At 43.3% G+C, this 23,417-nt stretch overlaps 2 protein-coding genes across 6 annotated transcripts in view; both read right to left on the bottom strand.

Annotated features, from left to right (window-relative positions):
- Positions 1–21,853, bottom strand: part of LOC129696142 (NEDD4-like E3 ubiquitin-protein ligase WWP1) — a 93,802-nt gene extending 71,949 nt beyond the window's left edge. Inside the window, exons 1-2 of one of the 5 annotated variants that reach the window (XM_055633654.1) lie at positions 21,679–21,852; positions 18,578–18,667 (exon numbers count right to left, since the gene is read on the bottom strand). The gene's annotated coding sequence lies outside the window, so the exon portion shown is untranslated. Of the gene's footprint in view, positions 1–18,577; positions 18,668–21,678 lie in introns of all 5 variants that reach the window. The other 4 variants (XM_055633656.1, XM_055633655.1, XM_055633652.1 and 1 more) reach the window with 4 other exon arrangements.
- Positions 21,671–22,162, bottom strand: LOC129696009 (uncharacterized). Its single transcript, XM_055633427.1, has one exon. The coding sequence runs from the start codon at positions 22,160–22,162 to the stop codon at positions 21,671–21,673; it is 492 nt and encodes a 163-aa protein (XP_055489402.1).
- Between the last annotated feature and the right edge of the window lie 1,255 nt (positions 22,163–23,417).

Consider the following 23,417-nt stretch of genomic DNA (forward strand, 5'->3'; position numbering starts at 1 on the left):
AGAAAAAAAATCACATGTGGTTAAAGTGCACATTGTCAGATTTTAATAAAGGCCATTTTTACACATTTTGGTTTCATCATGTAGACATTACAGCAGTGTTTATACATAGTCCCCCCATTTCAGGGCACCATAATGTTGGGACACAGCAATGTTGTGTAAATGAAAGTAGTCCTGTTCAGTATTTTGTTGCATATCCTTTGCATGCAATGACTGCTTGAAGTCTGCAATTCACGGACATCACCAGTTGCTGGGTGTCTTCTCTGGTGATGCTCTGCCAGGCCTGTATTGCAGCCATCTTTACCTTATGCTTGTTTTGGGGGCTAGTTCCCTTCAGTTTTCTCTTCAGCATATAAAAGGCATGCCCAATTGGGTTCAGATCGGGTGATTGACGTGGCCACTCATGAATTGACCATTTTTTTAGCTTTGAAAAACTTAGTTGCTTTAGCAGTATGTTTGGGATCATTGTGTTCAAGAAGGAACTGCAGCTGCTGGAAGATCGAAGGTACACAAAAATGCTGGAGAAACTAAGCGGGTGCAGCAGCATCTATGGAGCAAAGGAAATAGGTGACGTTTCGGGCCGAAACCCTTCTTCAGACCCTTCTGAAGAAGGGTTTTGGCCCGAAACGTCACCTTTTTCCTTCGCTCCATAGATGCTGCTGCACCTGCTGAGTTTCTCCAGCATTTTTGTGTTTGGGATCATTGTCTTGCTATAGAATGAACCACCGGCCAATGAATTTTGAGGCATTTGTTTGAACTTGAGCAGATAGGATGTGTCTATACACCAGAATTAATTATGCTACTACAATCAGGTTGTATCATCAATGACGATAAGTGAGCCAGTACCTTCAGCAGCCATACATGCCCAGGCCGCAACACCCCCACCACTGCGTTTCACAGATGAGGTGGTTTGCTTTGGATCTTGGGCAGTTCCTTCCCTCCTCCATACTTTGATCTTGCCATCACTCTGATATAAGTTAATCTTCGTCTCATCTGTCCACAAGACCTTTTTCCAGAACTGCGGTTGCTCTTTTAAGTATTTCTTGGCAAACTGTAACCTGGCCATACTATTTTAGCGGTTAACCGGTAGTTTGCATCTTGCAGTGTAGCCTCTGTATTTCTGTTCATGAAGTCTTCTGTGAATAGTGGTCATTGACAAATCCACACCTGAAGAGTGTTTCTGATCTGTCGGACAGGTGTTTGGGGATTTTTCTTTATTATAGAGAGATTTCTTCTGTCATCAGCTGTGGAGGTCTTCCTTGGCCTGCCAGTCCCTTTGCGATTAGTAGGCTCACCAGTGCTCTCTATCTTCTAATGATGTTCCAAACCGGTGATTTTGGTAAGCCTATGCTTTGGCTGATGTCTCTAACAGTTTTATCTTTGTTTCTCAGTCTCATAATGGCATCTTTGACTTACATTGGCACAACCTTGGTCCTAATGTTGATAAACAGCAATAAAAGTTTTCAAAGGTAATGGAAAGACTGGACGAAAGACTAGGTGATAAGAGCTCTCTTATACCTGCATTAAGGGGGCATTTAAACACACTTGAGCAATAACAAAAATCATGTGAAGCCATGTGTCCCAAACATTATGGTGCCCTGAAATTGGGGGGAGGGGGGGGGGGGGGGGGGGGGGGGGGGGGACTATGTATAAACATTGCTGTCATTTCTATATGGTGAAACCAAAATGTATAAAAATGGCCTTTAATAAAATCTGACAATGTGCACTATAACCACCTGATTTTTTTCTATTATAAATCTCAAATTGTGGCGTACAGAGGCAAATAAATAAATGATGAGTCTTTTTCCTAAACATTATGGAGGACACTGGAATATTGTGTCCTGTTTTCGTCAGCATGTTGTAGGAAAGATGTCAAGCTGGAAAGGGTGCAGAGAAGATTTACGAGGATGTTACCAGGACTCGAGTGCCTGAGCTATTGGAGAGATTGAGCAGACAAGGACGCAGGAGAAGAAGGGGTTTATACAAAGGGTGTTGGGTGTATGGAATGAATTATCAGAGGAGGTAGTTGAGGCAGGTACTATTGCAACGTTTAAGAAACAATCAGACATAGATACATGGATAGGATAGGTTTAGAGGGATATGGGTCAAACACAGGAAAGTGGGACTCGTGTAGATGGGACGTGTTGGTCGGCGTGGGCAAGTTGGACTAAAGGGCTGTATGACTCTATGACCTTGGACTTTTTCTCTGTAACTGTAATGCTTTACTGTTGGAACACTATACTCTTTCTTTTTGCACTATATGTGTTATTGTACATGGCTTGATTATACTCATGTACAGTAGGATTTGACTGGACAGCATGCAAACAATGTATTTGGGTACGGGTGACAATAATAAACCAATACCAACCAACCTAAAATGCCATACCCTAAAAACAGATCAGAAATGTTTTGAAAAATGACTTTAACCCACAGCCCAGCTGCAGCAATGTGCAGCAAATTCTAAAAATCTAAACCCAAAAGGAAGTCAATTTGCTCAATTAGATGTCACAGAAAAACAAAAATGACAAAATATTAAGTCATTCAACTGCATGGGGCTTCCTAGCCAACCTAGCCAACTCAGGTGGGTGAGGACTGAATTTGATGGTGTCCTAAATTAACAATGAACATGAACAAACTGCATAATTTTAATCACCCAATATAGATAGGATCGGAATTTCCAGGGCAGAGAGGTCTAGAACTAGAGGGCACAGATTTAAAGTGAGGGAAGAAATTGCGAGGAGGCGTAATTTTATTTTTACACAAAGGATGGTGGACTGTATTGATGGTAGATGGTTGATTGTAGACTTTAGGAGAGCTACCCCTCCCCTCACCATCAACAACACCACAGTCACATCTGTGGAGTCTTTTAAATTCCTGGGAACCATCATCTCCAAGGAACTTAAATGGGGGGCCACCATCGACTCCACAGTCACAACAGAGGATGTACTTCCTGCGGCAGCTGAGGAAGCACAATCTGCCACAGGCAATGATGGTCCAATTCAATACGGCCATCATAGAGTCTGTCCTCTCCATCATGGTCTGGTTTGGCTCAGTCACCAAGCACGACATCCGGAGGCTGCAGTGAATCGTCCAATCAGCTGAGAAGGTTATTGGCTGCAACCTTCCCTCCATTGACGAACTGTACACTGCAAGGGCCAGGAAGCGAGTGGGTAAGATCATCTCTGACCCCTCACCCTGGCCAAAAACTCTTTGAATCACTTCCTTCCGGACTGTCAAAGCTGCCACAGCCTGACATAAAAACATTTTTTTTCCACGAGTAGTAGCTCTACTCAATAACCAAAAATCCGTAGCTTCCTTTTGCTCTGGTATTTTATTTAATTCACATGTTTAATCGATAATGTTTTATTATTAATGTTTAATTTTTTTTGTGTCATTCCTAACTGTCACTGTATGTTATGGTGTCACTTGTGGGCGGAGCACCAAGGCAAATTCCTTGTATGTGAATACTTGGCCAATAAACTTATTCATTTATTAATTCAAATATCTGCCAGAGGTTGAATTGGAGGCAAATAAAAGGAACGATGTATAGGGATACTGGCCTAAACAAATTAGGATTAGAATAGATAGATATCATGGTTGATATGGATAAATTGGGTCAAAACAGCTCCCTTTTAGTTTAGGAAGGAACTGCTGGTTTAAACCACAAAGATAGACACAAAAAGCTGGAGTAACTCAGCAGGACAGGCAACATCTCTGGAGAGAAGGAATGGGTGACATTTCGGGTCAAGACCCTTCTTTAGGGAAAGCGGAAACGAGATATAGATGATGATGTAGGGAGATAAAGAACAATGAATGAACGATATGCAAAAAAGTAATGAGAGACGGAATGCTGGGGTTATGTGAAGTTAGAGAAATCAATATTCAGACCACCAAACCACTCCCTCCCCAGGTACCTTCCCCTGCAATCGCAGGGGACGCAACACCTGTTCCTATACCTCCTCCATCGACTGTTCAGGGACGGCGACAGTCCTTTCAGGTTAGGCAGAGGTTAACTTGCACCTCCTCTAACCTCATCTACTGTATCCGTTCAAGATGTGGACTCTTGTGTATCGGTGAGACCAAAGATAGACTGGGCAATCGCTGAACACCTTCGCTCAGCCCGCTTGAACACACCTGATCTCCCGGTTGCTAAACACTTTAATTCTCCTTCCCATTCCCACACCGACCTTTCTGTCCTAGGTCTCCTCCATTTTCAGAGCGAGGTGAAATGCAAATTGGAGGAACAGCATCTCATATTTCGCTTGGGCAGCTTACAGCCCAGTGGTATGAATATTGATTTCTCTAACTTCAAGCATTCCCTCTCTCTCTATCCCTCCCCCAGCCAAATCGCACCAGCTTTTCATTTTCACCCAACAAACAGCAAACAATGGCCTGTTTCCTTTATCATCGTTACTTTTTTGTGTATCTTTCATTCATTGTTCTTCATCTCCCTACGTCATCGTCTATATCTTTTGTTTCCCTTTACCGTAACTAGTCTGAAGAAGGGGCTCGACCCGAACGACACCCATTCGCTCTCTCCAGAGACTCTGCTGCTGAGTTACTCCAGTTTTTTGTGTCTATCTTCCCTTTTAGTTTAGAGATACAGCGTGGAAACAGGCCTTTCGACCCACTGAGTCTGTGCCGACCAGCCATCCCGCACATTAACACTATCCTACACACTAGGGATAATTTACATTTATACCAAACCAATTAATCTACAAACCTGTAGGTCTTTGGAGTGTGGGAGGAAACCGAAGATCTCAGAGAAAACTCATGCAGGTCACGGGGAGAACGTGTAAACTCAATACAGAGAGCACCTGTAGTCGGGATCAAACTTGAGTCTCTGGCGCTGTAAGGCAGCAACTCTACCGCTGTGCCACCGTGCAGAATCTGTGTATATTTCTGGGAATGATCTCTGTCTGATTTTGTTCACACTGATATCATTTTCTGCCCTGGATAAATGCGGATAACTTGCACATTCTCAATGAAAGTTCCTGGCAACAAGGAAAGTGTTCAATTCCTATCACTGGCACACTACCACTTACTTTAGCTCCCTGCTCAAAATAGATGGCTCTTTAAGCCATTTTTTCTGTTCTCCTCGGCCAAACCTCAAGCACATAATTAAAGTGGTTGGCTGCTTGCCTAGCAATCACTTAATGCCATCCCAAGTTTTCCATTTCCCTAGTATCACCTGGCATAATCTGATCCAACCTGGCTAGTCAGCACCCTGAAGGCCATGTAATTCAGTAGTGATCAGAGACCGGCGGTCCGTTCAACAACTGTTCAGCTCACTTCCACAACTTTTCCTTTGTTTTGGAGACCTTGGAAACTAATCCTGTAAATTCACTGCAGGTGGAAGGTTGGCAGCTGAAATTTCAAGTCAAATAATAGAATTCTCTGAGGAACTATCAGCCAGTTTAAGAAAATTAACAGAATGTGGAGACAATTTAAATATCAATTAACACAACAATACTTCAGTACCAGATAAGGGAACCTGGCAGTGACAGGCTCTGTACCGAAGGTAGCAACGAGATGAGAACATGGCCAGGGTGGTGTGGTTTATTATATTGATTATATCAGCTGAGGAAGCACTATTTTGATTTGATTAGCTGCTTCTTGAGGCAATGCTTCCTGTCAGTCACTTCGACGATGGGGAGGTCAGTACATGTGATCGACCAGCAAATGTCCAATTTCTTAATTCTTGAATGTTCAAATTACCAAACCAGGCTGTGATGCAACCAGTCAGTACACTCTCCAATGTACATCTCCAGATGTTCAATATAGCATTCAGCAACTTTGGCAAATCTTCTCAAACTTTTAAGGAAGAGGCTTAGTGAGCTTTCTTTGTAATTGCATCTACGTGCTGGGCCAGGACAGATCATAGTGTGCAATCCCAGGAACTTGAAGCTATTGACATTATCGACCACCATCCCGCCGATCAAGAGAGGTGCATGGTCCCTTGACTTTCCCTTCCAGAAGTCAACAATCAACTCCTTGATCTTACTAGTGTTTGGAGCAAGATTGTCATTCTGGCACCACTCAACATATTGCTAATCTCCTTCTTACCCTCTGACATAACAATATAATTCAACAGCAGTGGTATCATCGGCAAATTTAAAGATTGTGTTGGAGCTGTATCTAGGTTTACAGCCATAGGTATAGAGAGTAGAGGTGGAGACTGAGTCCCATTTACTTGAGGTTCCTCACATCCTATCACTGTGATTAAAGCAGGCACACTACTTGTTCAAAATAAGATACATAAACATTCCTGGTAGGTGTTGTAATGAAATCATAACTTTCCATTTCATTCACGAGATTTGACTACCAAAGATCTAGTCTGACACAGTGTGTTAGTCTTAGAGATACCTTTTTTTACAGCCCTGTCCATCATACAAACCAGCCAAACCCCACTGATTCCATCTACACTTCATGCGCTTTTGGGAAAACAGCCAATATAATCAAGGAGAAATTACTCGTCATTCTCCCTTGTCCAATCTCCCGTGTGGCAGATGATACAACAGCTTGAAAGCACGAACCACCAGATTCAAAAAACAACATTCCCTGTTTTTATTAGTATCTTGAACAGTCCACTCAAATGGTAAGGAAAATTTCTCGATCTTCCAATCTACCTTGTTCCTTGCACTTCTATTTTATCTGCCCTTGCACTTTTGCAAGTGCAAGGGCAGTAAAAGTGCCCTTGCACTTTTATTTTATCTGCACTCTATTTATTTCACTTTTGCACTACTTGATTTACTCACTTATGGTATGACTTGCCGGGATAGCACACAAAACAGTGGGTATAGGGTGATATTTATTCATTATCCACGCTTGTGCAAATTATAGTCACTAATTAACCTAATAACCTGCACATTTTTGGAATATGGGAGAAAATCAGAGGAAACCCACATTGTCAGAGGGAGAACAGGCAAACTCTACAGAGACAGCACTGGAGGTCATGATTGAACCCCGGTCGCTTGAGGTTTGAGCTGGGCCCACTGTACTACCTAAAATGTTGCAGCAACTAGATTGACTGCAATCATACTTTGCATGACACATGCACAAAGCATAGCTAAGATTATTTACATTACCAGATTAATGCTGCATGAAAGTCCGACAATGTAAACCTGTATAAAGAGACACAAAATGCTGGAGTAGCTCAATAATGTAAATCCGTCTGAAGAAGGGTCTCGACCCGAAATGTCACCCATTCCTTCTCTCCAGAGATGTTGCCTGTTCCGCTGAGTTAAGGGCCTGTCCCACTTACGTGGTTGCGTTGAGCTGCGATGGTCCCGCGAAGGTCTGGCGTGACTTCATTCGACCGCACAGCCATCTGGACCACGCGACATCATTTAGTACCCTTACTAAATTTCAACTTACTACCTGTGCAACATCATATTTGTTACACAGACAAATACAGCAGTCATTTTGACATCAATATTTCACATGTCTAAATGGCCGACTGTGTTAACAGCTTTTGAAAAAGCGAACAGGTAAGTTATAGATACAAAATGCTGCAGTAACTCAATGGGTATGGCAGCATTTCTGGAGAAAAGGAATAGGTGACGTCTGAAGAAGGGTTTTGACTTCAAACGTCACCCATTCCTTTTCTCCAGAGATGTTGCCTGACCCGCTGAATTACTCCAGCATTTTGTGTCTATCTTCAGTTCAGACCAGCATCTGCAGTTCCTTCCTACACTGGTGAGTTATGGAGGTTAGTATTTACCATTTCATTAGGGGTTTCTAAAGGTTGAACTGGCCACATGCCTGGAGAAAATTCTGAAATCTTGAATTGCAAGATAATTATAGGTTTGAAGATATCATGGTCAGAATTTTGAAGAGAAAGAGAAGTTAGAAATGCAATGATGGTATTTTGGGTCAAATGGGTCAAGAGTGGATATTTTTAGAGGAGGTGAAGGCCTGAATATCAAAGGGAGACACATTTGCCTAAGGAAAAGAGCAATTTTGGACTTGAGGCAGCAAAGATGGAGTCTATGTCAAGCTACGACCAGTGAAGGGGAAACAAGCAGGACTTCCACTCAGGCCAAAAACAAAGACAAAAGGTAAAGTCGTGATGCAGCATAAGTGAATGAAAGACCCATAACAAAACAACAAGAAAGTTTAAAAATGTACCTCAAATTGCTTTGGCAGCATTTCTTTTTGAAAACAGGATATAATGCAAGAATGACTCAGATTGAACCAGGGCAGGAAAATGTTACGGGCAAGAGATGGGAGATACGATTCAAAGATAGTCATTTAGAGTCATAGAGTCATGCTGCGTAGAAATAGGCTTTTTGGCCCAACCTGACCCATCCGACCAACATGCCCTATCTGCACGAATCCCACCTGCCTGCATTTGGCTCATATCCTTTGATGGCCTATCCTATCCATGTACCTGTGCAAATGTCTTTAAAACATTGTGATAGTACCTGCCTCAACTACCTCACCTGGCAGTTTGCTCCATATATCCCCCACCCTTTGTGTAAGAGAGTTACCCCTCATGTTCCTATTAATTATATTCCCCCTCACAAACCTATGGCTCTAGATTCCCCTACTCAGCGTAAAAGTGTGTATTTACCCTATCTAATGCCCTAAGGTATGATAAATACCTCTATAATATCACCCCTCACCTTCCTGTGCTCAAATGAATCAGGTCCTAGCCTGCTCAACCTCTCCCTATAGCTCAGGCCCTCGAGTCCTGGCAACCTTCTCGTAAATCTTCCCTGCACCTTTTCTGGCCGAACAACATCTTTCCTGTAGTAACAAGGTTACTAACTGAACATAATACTCCAAACTCAATACTCTGACTGATAATAATAATAATAATATATTTTATTGTCATTGCACATAAGCGCAACGAGATTTGGTATGCAGCTTCCAACCGATGTCATAACATAAATAAATAATAAAATTCGGATTTAGATGTCCCGAGAACATGGATTGTAAAAAGAACAGTAAAACAGTCAAAGCCGTTCACAGTGTAGATGTGTCTGTGCGACGTGACCATCCGAGGGAGACAGTCCAGGGGGGATGGGGGGACATTCAGCAGGGCCGGTTCAGAGCCGCTATAGCTCTGGGAATGAAGCTGTTCCCGAGTCTGGAGGTTCGGGCGTAGAAGGCCTTGTAACGTCTGCCGGACAATGTGCCGTAAGCCTTCGTGACCAACCTATCCACCCTTGACGCCACATAAGAAATTATGTACCTGTACTCCGAGATCTCTAAAACCAAGGAGCCAACCTGCCTTGGCTAATTAAACACAGGAAAATGAACAGAAACTCAAATACATTCACCACAGAGGTGGAGAGGTACCCTGAATCAACATCTCAAAATGGGGGAAGAGAAACTGTTGAACACAGCGGCAGACAAGTGGGAACGTAGAAAGGAGCGCAGAGACCTCAATAGACCTGAGACCACACACAAATGTCACATTTGCAACAGAGACTGTCACTCCCGCATTGGTCTCTTCAGCCACAAGTGATAGCCCTGTCCCACGGTACGAGTCCATCACAAGAGCTCCCCCGAGTTTAAAAAAAATCAAACTCGTGGAAAGCACGGAAAATGAATGTAGTGGGTACGTCGGAGCTCGGGACGTCTTGGGGACGCTAACGGCAGGTACTCGGGAAGACTCACTAATGGCAGGTAAGCACGGGAAGACTCATGAAGATTTTTCAACATGTTGAAAAATGTCCACGAGAGTACCAACGAGTGGCCATTACCGTAAATCTCCGAGTTCGAATCAGGTCAAACTCATGAGAGCTCTTGGAATGAACTCATACCGTGGAACAGGGGTTTGACGCTGCTCTAGCCGAGGTTTGGAGCAAGCAGCCAACAACCAGTATGCATCACCCATGGTCAATCATGACCGAAGGGGGCCTACCAGAGAGCTGAAAATGCATAAATGTCTAAATTGGTTATTTTTTCCATTGTATAATTGTGTATCAGTAAAATAAAGTGATTTTGATATGATTAGGTGCTCTGCTCTTTGCTAAAACCTGGGCAAAGAGATCTGCCTTCACCCATGTCTGGAGTGGTGAAATATTCCGTTTATTGCATTTGTCAGTTGCATTTTAACATTGTCACTTATATCCTGTTTATACTGTCAACTGCAAATCAAAACATTTCCAATTTCCAGTACACTTGGGTTTATAATTGACAGTATCAACTCAGGCTTGTCTCAAGAATAGATTCCCCAAGACCGGAAAATGTAGATTGCTCCAGTATGTGTTTTGGGTGCATCAAGATAAACTTATCCGCTCTGATCCACAAGGCAACATGCACACAAGGAAATAGAAAATCACAATGCAAATGGGAGAGATTTAATTGCAACACATAATGCTTGCAGTTGTATCAAGCTTTATCTGTTTATATTTTGAAAAGTCGAATGCTGTTCTCCATTATTAATTTGGTGCTCCCTATTATTTATTTTCAGAACAAATCAGCAGCAGAATCAATAATCAACGATATTGGGTGAGGTTCAAAAACTTATTTAACAAAGAAAAGTATTTGATGATAAATATCACTTTTACAATTCTCAATGAATTTAACAATCTGGTTTAAATTAGGTACAGAATTCATTTTCTCATTTGCAGAATGCTTGTTATCTTCATTGTTTTTTTAACATTTCATTATTTACAAAATTCCTTTCAATATCTTATCAAAAGATGGGGAAATAGTATCAAACTAATAAAAACAAATGATAAAGATCAAATGGAAAGCACCGTCACTGAAACACAGATTTAAAATTGAAAAACACACGATAAAATATAAATATGCCAAATATACCTTCCTGCGACGTTCAACAATTAGACTACATGTGTAGAAAGGAGCTGCAGATGTTGGTTTATACCAAAGATGGACACAACGTGCTGGAGTAACTCAGACCACATTTCTGATGTTATTATCAAGGAAAATGCATCTGTAGAAATTTCTGACTTTATTTTACTTAATTCATTCAAAAAATATATCCTGTTACAAACTATCAATGTATTTGGTGTGACTAGCCTAGCTGAAATTGATATTATTCACCAGATAATTAACAGCGGCAAGCAATCAAATTGCACACGCCACTGCATTACCAGTTTGAATATGCTGCCTCCAAAATGTCCAACATACAGCCAATTTCTAATGATAACATTGAATAAAAAAATGTTCCTGGCATCTTTTTACATTTTTGTCCATGTTGTAAGCCTTGAAATATCTATTGAAATACCATTGAAATTCTCACAAACAATGCACAAAATGTTACATCTCTGATTTCACAAAGAACCAATGCTACATAAAGGTATCATTCTGCTTGAGATATATTACAACTACTGCTTCCATATGTCAACAGTGAGTAGTGTTTCAACTGCACTGAAGTCACACTTGCATGGAACACAACACCAACGTTTAGTTGCACACCTATATGCAAAATCTGTTTCATTTTTCATTTATGCTTTTCTTCTGACCATGTGCAATTTGTCCAATGTGCAATTTGTAACCAAGCTGGCACCCAACGGATTTGCTTTGTCGCCATTTAACTTCAACACAAAGAGTTATACAAGGTGACTTATCCTCCAATTTCCTCATCTTCATCTCTACATTACACGCTGTCCCTGCATCCCTGTCTTTTCAGAATGACTTCCCTTCCTCAATACCCCCTTCCCCCAAAAGATTATTGGATTACTTTCACAAAATGTGAAGACACACTCAAAAAATGTATCTAAAATATTATTTGACACAAATTTATTTTACTGTGTTTCAGATTTTCCTTCTTAAAAGCTTATATTCTTATCGACTTTATCTAAGCTAGTCGCATTTGCCCATGTTAGGCCCATTTCCCTCTAAACCTTGCCAATCCTTGTACCTCCTGAATGTGTCTGTGAATGTTGATATTGTACCTGCTTCAACTTCTTCCTCTGGCAACTCATTCCATTTACCTACTACCCTTTGTGTGCAAAAGGTGCCCCTCAGGTTCCTATTAAATTTTCCCTCTTACCGTAAATTTATGCCCTCGAGATTTTTGATTCCCCTGCCCTGCAAAAAACACTTAGTCACATCTACTGTATCTATTTCCCTCAGGATTTTATACCCCTTAATATAAGATCATACCTTAGCCTCCTGTGCTTCAAGGAATAAAGTCCTAGCCTGCCCAGCTTCTCCCAGATCCTCGGGTCCTGGCATGTTTTTCGTAAGAGTGCAGAAGCTTCATGAGGATATAGCCAGGATCTGATGGCCTAAGCCAAGGGTTCCCAACCTGCGGTAAATTTACCCCCAGGGGTAAATTCTGGATTTGTACATACTTTTTCTCATTGACTGACTGTGTTTGGTTCTGGTATAAATCTGTTCATCATTATTTGTTCATAAATAAGTGAAATAACATTGTTGCCAGGGGTAAACGAGACGAAAAAGGTTGACAATAGACAATAGGTGCAGGAGTAGGCCATTCGGCCATTCGAGCCAGCACCACCATTCAATGTGATCATGGCTGATCACCCCTGGCATGTGATCATAGCTGATTGGGAACCCCTGGCCTATGCTATAGGGAGAGGTTGGGCAGGATACGACTATATATCGCTTGGAGCACAGGAAGCTGGTGCGTGATCTTATCGAGGTGTTTAAGATCATGAAGGGAATAGATAGGGTGAATGTACAGAGTATTTTACCCAGAATAGGGAAATCAATTACCAGAGGACATCGGTTTAAGATGAGAAGGGAAAGATTTAATAGGAACCTGAGATGGCAACTTTTTCACATAGAGTGGTGGGATATGGAACGAGCTGCGAGAGGAAGTAGTTGAGGCAGGTACTATAACAACATTTAAAAGTCACTTTGACAGGCACATGGATAAGAAAGGTTTAGAGGGATGGGCCAAATGCAGGCAGGTGGGACTGGCGGAGATGGGTCATCTTGATCAGCATGGACAAGTTGGGCTGATGGGCCTATTTCCGTGCTGTATTACTCTATTTCCCTAACTGATGAAGGCCAACGTGACAAAAAAGCCATCTACACTACCCTATCTACCGGTGATGCCACTTCTCCACATTCCTTTCAATCTGCTGCTGTAAATCAGAGAAATTATCTGAATTCACAGTGCTATATATACCTTCTTTGTTGACAAGAAAAAATTGTGGCATATGTATTCTTTTTGAATTCCCAACATGCATCAAAATGAATCAGTAGAAGTTAGATAAGTGGATATGACCCACAAGGAAGTCACATCAAGATGTCATTTTAGGCTCCTTAAAGAATAAACAGCAGCAGTTAGTGACCCCACATGATTCTTAGATAAATAACAGCTGCAAAGCAGCAATTACAGCTCATAACTAATATTATATACAGTAGACATAAAACACTGCAAATGCTGGAATCTGGAGCACCAAGCTCTCTGCTGGAAGAAGTCAGTGGGTCGAGCAGCATCTGGGGGAGTAGGGGGAAGGAAATATGGACGTTTCACCCCAACAGATGTTGCTCGACCCACTGAATTCCTCCAGAAGATTGGTTATTTCATGTACTACAGCAGTTCCTTGTAACAAAGTTGAATTAGCACATTTGCAAGAATTTCATTGCTCTATCTAGGACATATGACAATAAAACAATCTTGACTCTTGTCTCTCTTGATTCTTGAATCTTCTTAAAGGTAAAGGCCCTGTCCCACTTTCCCGAGTTGCTCACGAATTCTCCCGAGTTTTCCCCTTGATTCAAACTCGGAGAATGTCCGTAGTGAGTCCGTAGATATTTTGTAGCAGCTCGTAATGCCAGCTGTAGGTACTCGGGGCATTTTTTGTAAGTCGGGACGTTTTTACAGCATTTTGAAAAATGTCCACGAGTAAAAAAAATAGCCCCGAGTAGCTACGCTGGCATCTCCGAGTTTGAATCAAGGGGAAACCTTGGGAGAATGCGTGAGTAACTCGGGAAAATGGGAGAGGGCCTTAACGGTGCCACCTACATGGAGTTTCTACATTTCCTAAATATTGTTAGAGCATTATCTGGACTCAAAATGAACCACAGATTGGTTCAACTTCATTGTGGGAAATATTTCAGATATATCTTCAATCCCACAGTCCTCCCTACAACGTTCCATGGTATTGAGTGCTACAATTAAATGGTCCACAGAGACTTTGCGGAATCTACAGCAAACTTTCATTGAATAATTCCTAGTCCCATATAGCTCTACAATTTACCAGATATGTTATCACTAATTTGGAACGATTGTTCCGGTTTTTTGATTTATTTGATTTATATTCTATATTTATATATTGTGAGTATGTGTGTATATATACACACACTGAACTTTTTTTCCTCTCGTTTATCATATTATTTCTTATGATGACATATTTTGTCGTGCAGCAGCAATCTTAAGAATTTCAATGCTCTATCTATATTATGGCAAGAGTATTTCTTGTTATCGTCTCTTTGATTCTATATCTTGGAATGTCCCACTTTCGTGGTTATTTGATGGGCTTGATTCAAACCATACCCCCCTTCTTCAAAGCTTTTTACATCATGCAAACTGATGTAAAACGTACGAAGCCGAACGCACTATGGGAACTTCACTCACCCCCTGCAGGAAACTATACAACAGGGGTGGAGAACTCCAGAGCAAACAAAATCAGAGGGGACGGTGCCCTACATGGAGTTTCCATTTCCTAAATATTGTTAGAGCATGATCTGGACTCAAAATGAACCACAGATTGGTTCCTTCATTGTGGGAAATATTTCAGATATATCTTCAATCCCACAGTCCTCCCTACAACATTCCATGGCGGTGAGACAATTAGATGGTTAAGCAGGACTTTGCGGAATCTAGAGGCAATTCGGTCTGTCCCAATAGCCTATTCACCAGGTTATAACTCTACAGAACGTTTATCCTTCCATTATTTATTATGAATAAGAATATGTGTGTTATGATTGTGTTTATAATTTGTTTGGTTGTTTTGCTGTTTGTCTTTTGCACAAAAGTCCGCGAGCATTGCCACTTTCATTTTGATTCACTGCACATCTCGTATGTGTATGTGACAAATAAACTTGACTTGACTTGATTATCCCGCTTCTCCATTGAAAAATGAATGGTAGGAAAACTGAAACAAATCTTTATTCCAGTAGCATTTATAAAGTGCTCACAATGAAAGGATGTGAATTGTGGACCATGGGCTGATATGACTTCATTTTGACTGAGTGTTTAAGAAGGAACTGCAGATGCTGGAAAATCGAAGGTACACAAAAACTGCTGCACCCGCTGAGTTTCTCCAGCATTTTTGTGTACTTTCATTTTGACTGAGCTTGGTAAAGATGGATTTTAATTCTTTAGTTATAGCAGTATATGGGCTCACATGTGTGACTTCTAACCTGTAGGAATGGCTTAATTTCAAAAATTGGTCCACTGGTTTATCACAATCGATACAAATCTGTGATACTGTGGACCAGCTGCTCCCACACAGCACCAGAGACCCAGGTTCCATCCAGAATCTGTGGATTTTACACATTCTCTCTGTGATCACATGGATTTCCTCTGTGTTCTTCCCACATCCCAAAGACATGCCAGTGTGCACGTTAATTTGTCTGTAAAATTGCTCCTGGTGTGTAGGTAGTGGATGAAAAAGTTGGATAACATAAAACATATGTGAATGATTGATCGATGGGTGGTGTGGACTCTGTGTGCTGCAGGGCATGTTTCCATGTTGTATCTCACTCTCTAATCTGCAGAAACTGTCTTAACAGAGAACGGCACACCTGAAGTGCTGCTTTAGGGTTTGTGTTAACAGTCCCAACATCCTGTAAATTTACTGCCTAGGCCTACTAATTTTATGTCATTGCCAGGCCAATAGACAAATCCTCTGGCCACTGCTTTCATTTAAAAAAATATCCAAGTGCTGTGCATTAAATTCTTCCGTTATCATTTCCTAACACTCTTTCAAGATCACAGTCCTGTATAACAGTTTATACAATCCTGGTTGATATTCATTTCATATTGTGAGATGTTTCCGGTCTTCAGATGGCCCTGTTGTCTATTCATTCAATGAGTGTGGATTGTTGCACTTTCTTTTGTCCAACTATTTCCACTGCCATTACATTATCATCTACTATCTATATAATACAAACTTTGTTCTTTACCTTTGTTGTAGCCTCATCATATAGTTCTAACAAAGTATCTGGTGTACCATTTTGTCTTTATGCCCTTTATTCAATATCATAGAGAAACTGAGATGGTAACATAACCCACCTTTGTACCCATCATTCAGACATTGTGGGCATATTTCAGATCCCAGCATAACTAGCAGAGATTTGTGATCAGTGAAGAGTCTTATGAATAAAAATTGCAAAACTCCAAATCACTTAGGACTCTTTTTCAACTTGCATACATTTTATTTCACTTTTGGGATGTGCATGCAGTAGGCCTCTTATCCTCTCAAGTGTCGATCACTGATATGACAAATCATTCTTTCAATAACTTACTCAGAAGCTGTGTCAGCCATACTGTGCTGTATAACTCGAAAAAAACAACTTCTGAGGCATTTCTTGCAGAGATTATATGCATATCATTGATCCTCATTCCAGTGCCTTTCTTCATCTTTCATCAAGATATCAATACTGTAGCAATATCTGTAAAATTAGCGCTTTTCTATTTACTGCCCGCAGCTCTTTTTCATCTACTTGTAGACGTAAATAATTACTTCCTTCTGGATATAGGCGTATTTCATCTAAGCTTTATATTAAGCCAATACAGCTTCTAAACATTCCCAAGTATTTGAAGGTTCTCTGCCTCTGTGGCTTTTTTGTAATTAGGTAATCATCCTGATTGTACAAACAATGCTCCCGTAGCTTCTTATCTATAGTTATGTGGAATGTTTTTAGTCAATTTTGTCCCATGGTAATTTCATAAGTGTGCCACCCTGGTAGATATTAATCATCAGGAAATGCAAGCTATCTTACCAATATTAAGCTGGGCATAGAAATGAGAGGACCAGCATTTTGAGGGGGTTGCTTGTTATCTACACTGCTCCAACAGGCCATTTTGTAAACTCTACAAAAGCCTATTGTTTTGTCCACCTCGAAGACCATATGATGAGCATTGCCGACTCTGTAAGGGAATCAAGAATCACAGCTCATGGATATAAGGTGAGGAAGGGGGAGGAAGATTTAATAGGAACTTGAAGGGCAACTTTTTTACACAAAGGGCGGTGGGTACATGGAACGTGGTGCCAGAGGAGTAGTTGAGGCATGTACTATCACAACGTTTAAGAAACATTTGAACAGGCACATGGATAAGATAGGTTATGGGCAACACACAGGCAGGTTGGATTGGTGTTGATGGGGCATGTTGGTCAGTACGGGCAAGTTGGGCCGAAGGGCCTGTTACCAAGCTGTTTGACTCAATGACTCAGCAGGAATGCCATTGACACTATTGACTACCAGTCTTCCTCTTGCTCAATGATCTCAATGTTGTGTAAACCTCCCTTCTTGGTTTTGACTGTACTTGGTTCCTTTCAATTGCAATATTGCCTGACAGCTCAATTCTAGTGTGTTTTGTTCAGTTCAGGCAAGCGTGTAGAGGCTATATGTTCTTGTTTGTAGCAACTCAAACATTTTATAGCTCCAAACCGACAGGCTTGAGCCAAGTGGTTCTCATGGTAACAGTAAAGTGTTTCCGCCATAATGTTTTCTGCACCACTTTTGCTCAAGTGGCCTGGGCTTAACTTTAGAGACCCCACCATTTCTCCTACCAATATGGTGCACTCCTTGTATTTTCAGAGGCCATTCCCACAGATGTGACCATTCTGCAAGCCCATGTAAATATTTCATCTTGCAAGCTTATTAACTTGGATGGAGACATTCATCTTAAAAGCCATTCTCATGGACTCTCTCACAGTATGCAATTCTGAAATATGTTGAACCAACATTGCCTCCACAGGTTTTCAGAACAATTGCTCATAATCGTCTCCCCTAACTTCTGATTGCAAATCAAGTAGGTCAGTAATCAGGAAATGTTGTAAACCTTTCTGATTTCTGACGGTACTGGCTTGCTGTGGTTTGTCAGGATCACACAGGCATCTCGACTTACTACTACTAACAAGATCATCGATCTTTTTCACATACTGTATAACTAAATCTTTGTCCTCATTCTCTTTTTCAATATAATTACTTGTCATTCTTTCAAACATAAGATCAGCTCCACATTTTGTCATAGCCTCTCAAATTTCCAACAGGCATAGTTAGGAGCAGTCCTACCGCTTCGTACAACTGCTGCAATAGTTATAAGGCCAATCTTCAGCTAATTGAATTTAATTGAACTGAAAGATACAAAGAATTAAGTTCTTTGGCTCACTGAACTCACTTGATTGACCGTCGATCACCCTTTCACGCTAGTTCCATGTTATCCCACTTTCACATCCATTCCCTACACACGGCCACAGGGAGAACACGTCAACTCACATAGACAGCACCTGTCGTCAGGATGGAACTGGGTCTCTGGTGCTGGGAGGCAGCAGCTCTACCAGATGCATCACTGTGCCGCCTGAGATTAATTCTACATGCAGTACGTTTTACCCTTGTAGTTCAATCCTCAACCCAGCTCACTGTCATTATTTGCATCTCCTGAACTCACCCTGCCAATGTTGAACAACGTTAATGCTTTCAATGGCTGTGATTCTTTGCCATCACATGATCACCAGTCTGCTTTTCAAATGACCACGGTCTATTAGCAGAGTGTAGAGAGAAATACATAAGAGATCAAAGAAGCACAGAACAAGACACATATTCTTTATTCAGGGGCTCCTTACACACAGTCTCTTTGGAAATGTCTATGAACATTAAAACATGGCCCCGAGAAGAGTTAGCAACACAATACAATCTTTAAAGTAATAGTAGTCTTAACACAACCAACATTACCTACCCTGCAACATTTAACCATTTTAAAATCAAGCTGGATAGATGTCAAGTCGCTAAATATTTTTAAAGTCATATTTAATTACTCAATGCCCTTTCCGATTCAGAAGCAAAGTTAGGAGGATCATAAACTATGCGCATTAACATCAAATAAAAGTCCATCAACTCTGACGTACAGTAATTATACAAGCTGCAATCCCAGTCCATTCTGGTCAAAGGAAATGGACTGTACAACAAAGTCACTCAATAAAAGTTCACATAGAAAGTCCCTGCAAATTTAAATAATTAGCCTGGTAGTCATAAGCTTTTAATGGGAAATGCACTGAAAAGTAGACATAGACTGCAGACCTGAGAGAGGTCAAATTTTTGAAATAAAAAATCTTGTTAGTTTTTTTTAGTATGACATTTATAGTCATTAATCTACTAGCCAAGAAGAACAAGAACATTAAATTTTATCTTCAAGGAGTATTCTGGACAACTTGACTTCCCATGCACAACAATAACCTCTGCATAATCAAAACACCAAAGCAGTGCCATAAATATATTATATATGTACACTAAAAGGGAACTTTCAAATCAACAACTCACGTGCTGAAATATTTAAATTCCATGCTGCTATACATGATTTGATTTTACTGAACAAAATGGCATTGAAAAGGTAAACCCATTAAAAACAAATCAGTAATAAGTCTGAAAGGTATTTTACCTCCACAGAGAGCATAGCCATCATTTTCTTTCACAAATAGGAAGGTTAAAAATCAGCATCATAGTAATCACAAAACTGAAACCACATTCAGCTGTTTCCTGGAACACAACGCTGGGCCTACAAACTCCCCAGGAAAGTGATGCTGCAATGTTTTATTTCCGTCAGCAGTGGCAGAGAGATCCCGGAATTCTCGGATTTGGGAGTTTGCATGCATGTGGGGAAAGACACAGCTAACAGAAGTTTGCAACACATTATCTTGTTGAAGCGTCACACCAATACGTGCACAAACTTGCAAGCTGTGTTCTCTCTCAAGTTGCACTAGTTTATGACCTACAAGAAGAGTACGCAGGTTTGACTCGGGTTCTGGTCAAAAACAACTCATCCACAAGAACAAGACGTGCTGCTGTTGCTGCTGCTGCTGCTTCGTCATGGTCATGGACACTTGTGATTGCCAGCCGAGCAGTGTGCAGTTACAACTGCAGTGGTCCTCTCTCTCCCTCTTACACACACAAACAAGGCCCTCTCCCTGTCACTCCCCACATGGCCCAGACACTCCATCCGAGTCCAAACCCTGTCAGACTCGGCTTCCTTGTGCCTGGAGACCGGACAACCCCACTAATCCACCCTTCGGCCATGAACGCACTCGTGCCAGATAGCAGATGCTGCAATTGCCCCGCCATTTGACAATATGTTTCATTAATAACAGTGATCTATTTGTTGTTTTTTTTTGTTATTCCACAATCCAAACTGAGGGAGTCTTTAACTGAGTTTCTGAGTCTTGTTTCTGAGTCGATTGACGACTGTGGGAGAGCAGAAAGCGGGGACATATTTGGTGAAGGGGGGTGGGGACAGATTTTGGGGGAGAAGATGGCGGCATAATTTGGGGAGAGGGCGGCATAATTTGGGGAGGAGGGTATCATATTTTTTGGGGGGGGAGAGAGGGGATATATTTGGGGGGGGGCGAGCAGGGGATATGTTTTGGGGAGAGAGAGAAGGGGACATGTTGTGGGGATTGGGGAACAGATTTCGGGGGAAAGAGAGGGGCATATTTTAGGGCAGAGAGGAGTGTATATTTTGGGGAGGGGCATACTTGGGGAGAGACGGCGTATTTTTTGGGGAGGGGGTAGTGGGGGGGAGGAGGTGGGGTGAGGGAGGGAATGGGAGGTGGGGGTGTTGTTGGGGGGAGGACATATTTGGTGGAGGGGATATAAATGAAGGAGATGGGGGGGGGGGGGGACATATTTGAAGGAGATGGGGCAGGGCATATTTGGAGGAATGGGGGGGGGGAGATGGGGAGAGAGGGGGATGTGGGGGAGAGAGGGGGGATGCGGGGGAGAGAGAAGGGGTGGGGGAGGGGGGTGGTGGGGGAGGGAGAGGTGGGGAGAGGGAGGGGGGGGGGGAGAGAGAGGAGGAGAGAGGGAGGGAGAGAGAGAGAGGGGGGGGGAGAGAGGGGGGGGGGGGGAGGGGGGGAGGGGGAGAGGGGGGGGGGGGGGGGGGGGAGGGAGAGAGAGAGGGGGGGAGAGAGAGGGAGGGAGAGAGAGAGGGGGAGGGAGGGGGGGGGGGGGGAGAGAGAGAGAGGGGGGGAGGGAGGGGGGTGGTGGGAGAGAGGGGGGGGTTGGGGGAGAGAGAAGGGGGTGGGGGAGAGAAGGGGGTTGGTGGAGGGGATATAAATGAAGGAGATGGGGGGGGTGGGGCAGGACATATTTGAAGGAGATGGGGCAGGGCATATTTGGAGGAATGGGGGAGAGGGAGAGGGGGAGAATGAGAGGGTAGAGGGGGAAGTATTTCGGTGGGGTAGAGGGGAACATATTTCAGGGAGCGAGTGAGAGGGGGCGCTCCGCTCCGCTCCGCTCGGGCCCAGAGCAGGGCCGGGCCGGACGCCATCGCCGGCTGAGTGGGTGACACGGGCCCGGCTCAGTTATATCTAGTTTAACCCCCTCGCCGGCTGACAGCCCGGGGCCTCGGGTAAGGACTGTGGTCGAGGAGCGGACGGACGGACGGAAGACAACTCCTCCTCCTCCTCCCTCACAATATCCCCGTTCATCAACAACAAACAACGGCGACCGTCGCCCCGCCCGCCCGCCGGCCCCGGCCCCTCTCACTCACTCACTCACCGATCTCAAGGCCTCCGCCTCCTCCTCCTCCACTCCCTGTCCCGCTCCCGCTGCTGCTCCTGCTGAGGGCGGCGGCTGTCGTCTCCCTCCTACTCCCTCCTACTCCCCGATTCTCCGCTCCTCCGTGCAGCCCCGCTCTCCGATTCCCATCGCCGGCACCCACACCGCGAGCGCGCGCCCCGACCCGTGCTCGTGCCCGCGCCCCGACCCGCGCTCGTGCCCGCGCCCCGACCCGTGCTCGTCCCCGCGCCCCGACCCGCGCTCGTGCCCGCGCCCCCGACCCGTGCTCGTGCCCGCGCCCCGACCCGCGCTCGTGCCCGCGCCCCGACCCGTGCTCGTGCCCGCGCCCCGACCCGCGCTCGCGCCCGCGATCAACCCCCTCCTCTCCTCCCCCCAAACTAGCTAAAATTGCTATTGGCGAAAACATTTTCTTCATAGTAATTGAGAGACAGATATCAGAACAGATAATCAAAGGCTTGGCCATGGAGATAGGTCTTCCAAGACATTTGAGAGGAGAAAACAAAGTTGGTGGGTCAAGAGACTTGGGGAAGGAATTCCAGAACTTGGGGCACATGTAAAAGCACATTTACCATTGGTGGTGCATTATTTAGAGCTACTATCGCAAATGACAAAGTGAGAAGTTTAGTTTAGTGATATAACATAGAAACAGGCCCACCGAGTCCATGCCGACCATTGATCACCTGTTCTATGTTATCCAACTTTTGTATTCACTACCTGCACACTAGGGGCAATTTAGAGAGGCCTACACATCTTTGGAATGTGGGAGGACATCGGAGCACCCAGAGGAAACCCACGCGGTCACAGCGAGAACGTGCAAACTCCTAAACATGCAGGTAAACCAGGCAGTGAATAAAGAATGGCATGTTGACCTTCATAACAAGAGGAGTTGAGTATAGGAGCAAAGAGGTCTTTCTGCAGTTGTACAGGGCCCTTGTGAGACCACGCCTGGAGTATTGTGTGCAGTTTTGGTCTCCAAATTTGAGGAAGGAATTCTTGCTATTGAGGGAGTGCAGTGTAGGTTCACCAGGTTGATTCCCGGGATGGCGGGACTGTCATATGTTGATAGAATGGGAGCGGCTGGGATTGTATACTCTGAGATTTAGAAGGATGAGAGGGGATCTTATTGAAACATATAAGATTATTAAGGGTTTGGACACGCTAGAGGCAGGAAACATGTTCCCCATGTTGGAGGAGTCCAGAAACGGGCCACAGTTTAAGAATAAGGGGTAAGCCATTTAGGAGATGAGGAAAAACTTTTTCACACAAAGGGTTGTGAATCTGTGGAATTCTCTGCCTCAGAAGGCTGTGGAGGCCAATTCTCTGGATGCTTTCAAGAGATAGATAGAGCTCTTGAAGAAAGCGGTGCCAGGGGATATGGCGAGAAGGCAGGAACGAGGTATTGATTGTGGATGATCAGCCATGATCACAGTGAATGGCAGTGCTGGCCCGAAGGGCCGAATGGCCTACTCCTGCACCTATTGTCTATTGTCCACACAGACAGCACCCAAGGTCAGGATCGAACCTGGGTCTCTGGTGCTGTGAGGCAGCAGCTCTAGCAACTGTGCCACTGTGCCACTGTGCCACCCTAAGTGATGGCTGATTCCACTTCTGAAACATTCTTGACAACTGTCAAAACTTGGCCGGATTAGTTTCTTGCCTGCGCAATCTGGTTACCATATGTTTTGAAGCATTTGATATAGAAAGTTCCAGCCATTCAT

The sequence above is a fragment of the Leucoraja erinacea genome, chromosome 4, assembly GCF_028641065.1.
Source record: "Leucoraja erinacea ecotype New England chromosome 4, Leri_hhj_1, whole genome shotgun sequence".
In the NCBI taxonomy this organism is placed as follows: domain Eukaryota; kingdom Metazoa; phylum Chordata; class Chondrichthyes; order Rajiformes; family Rajidae; genus Leucoraja; species Leucoraja erinaceus.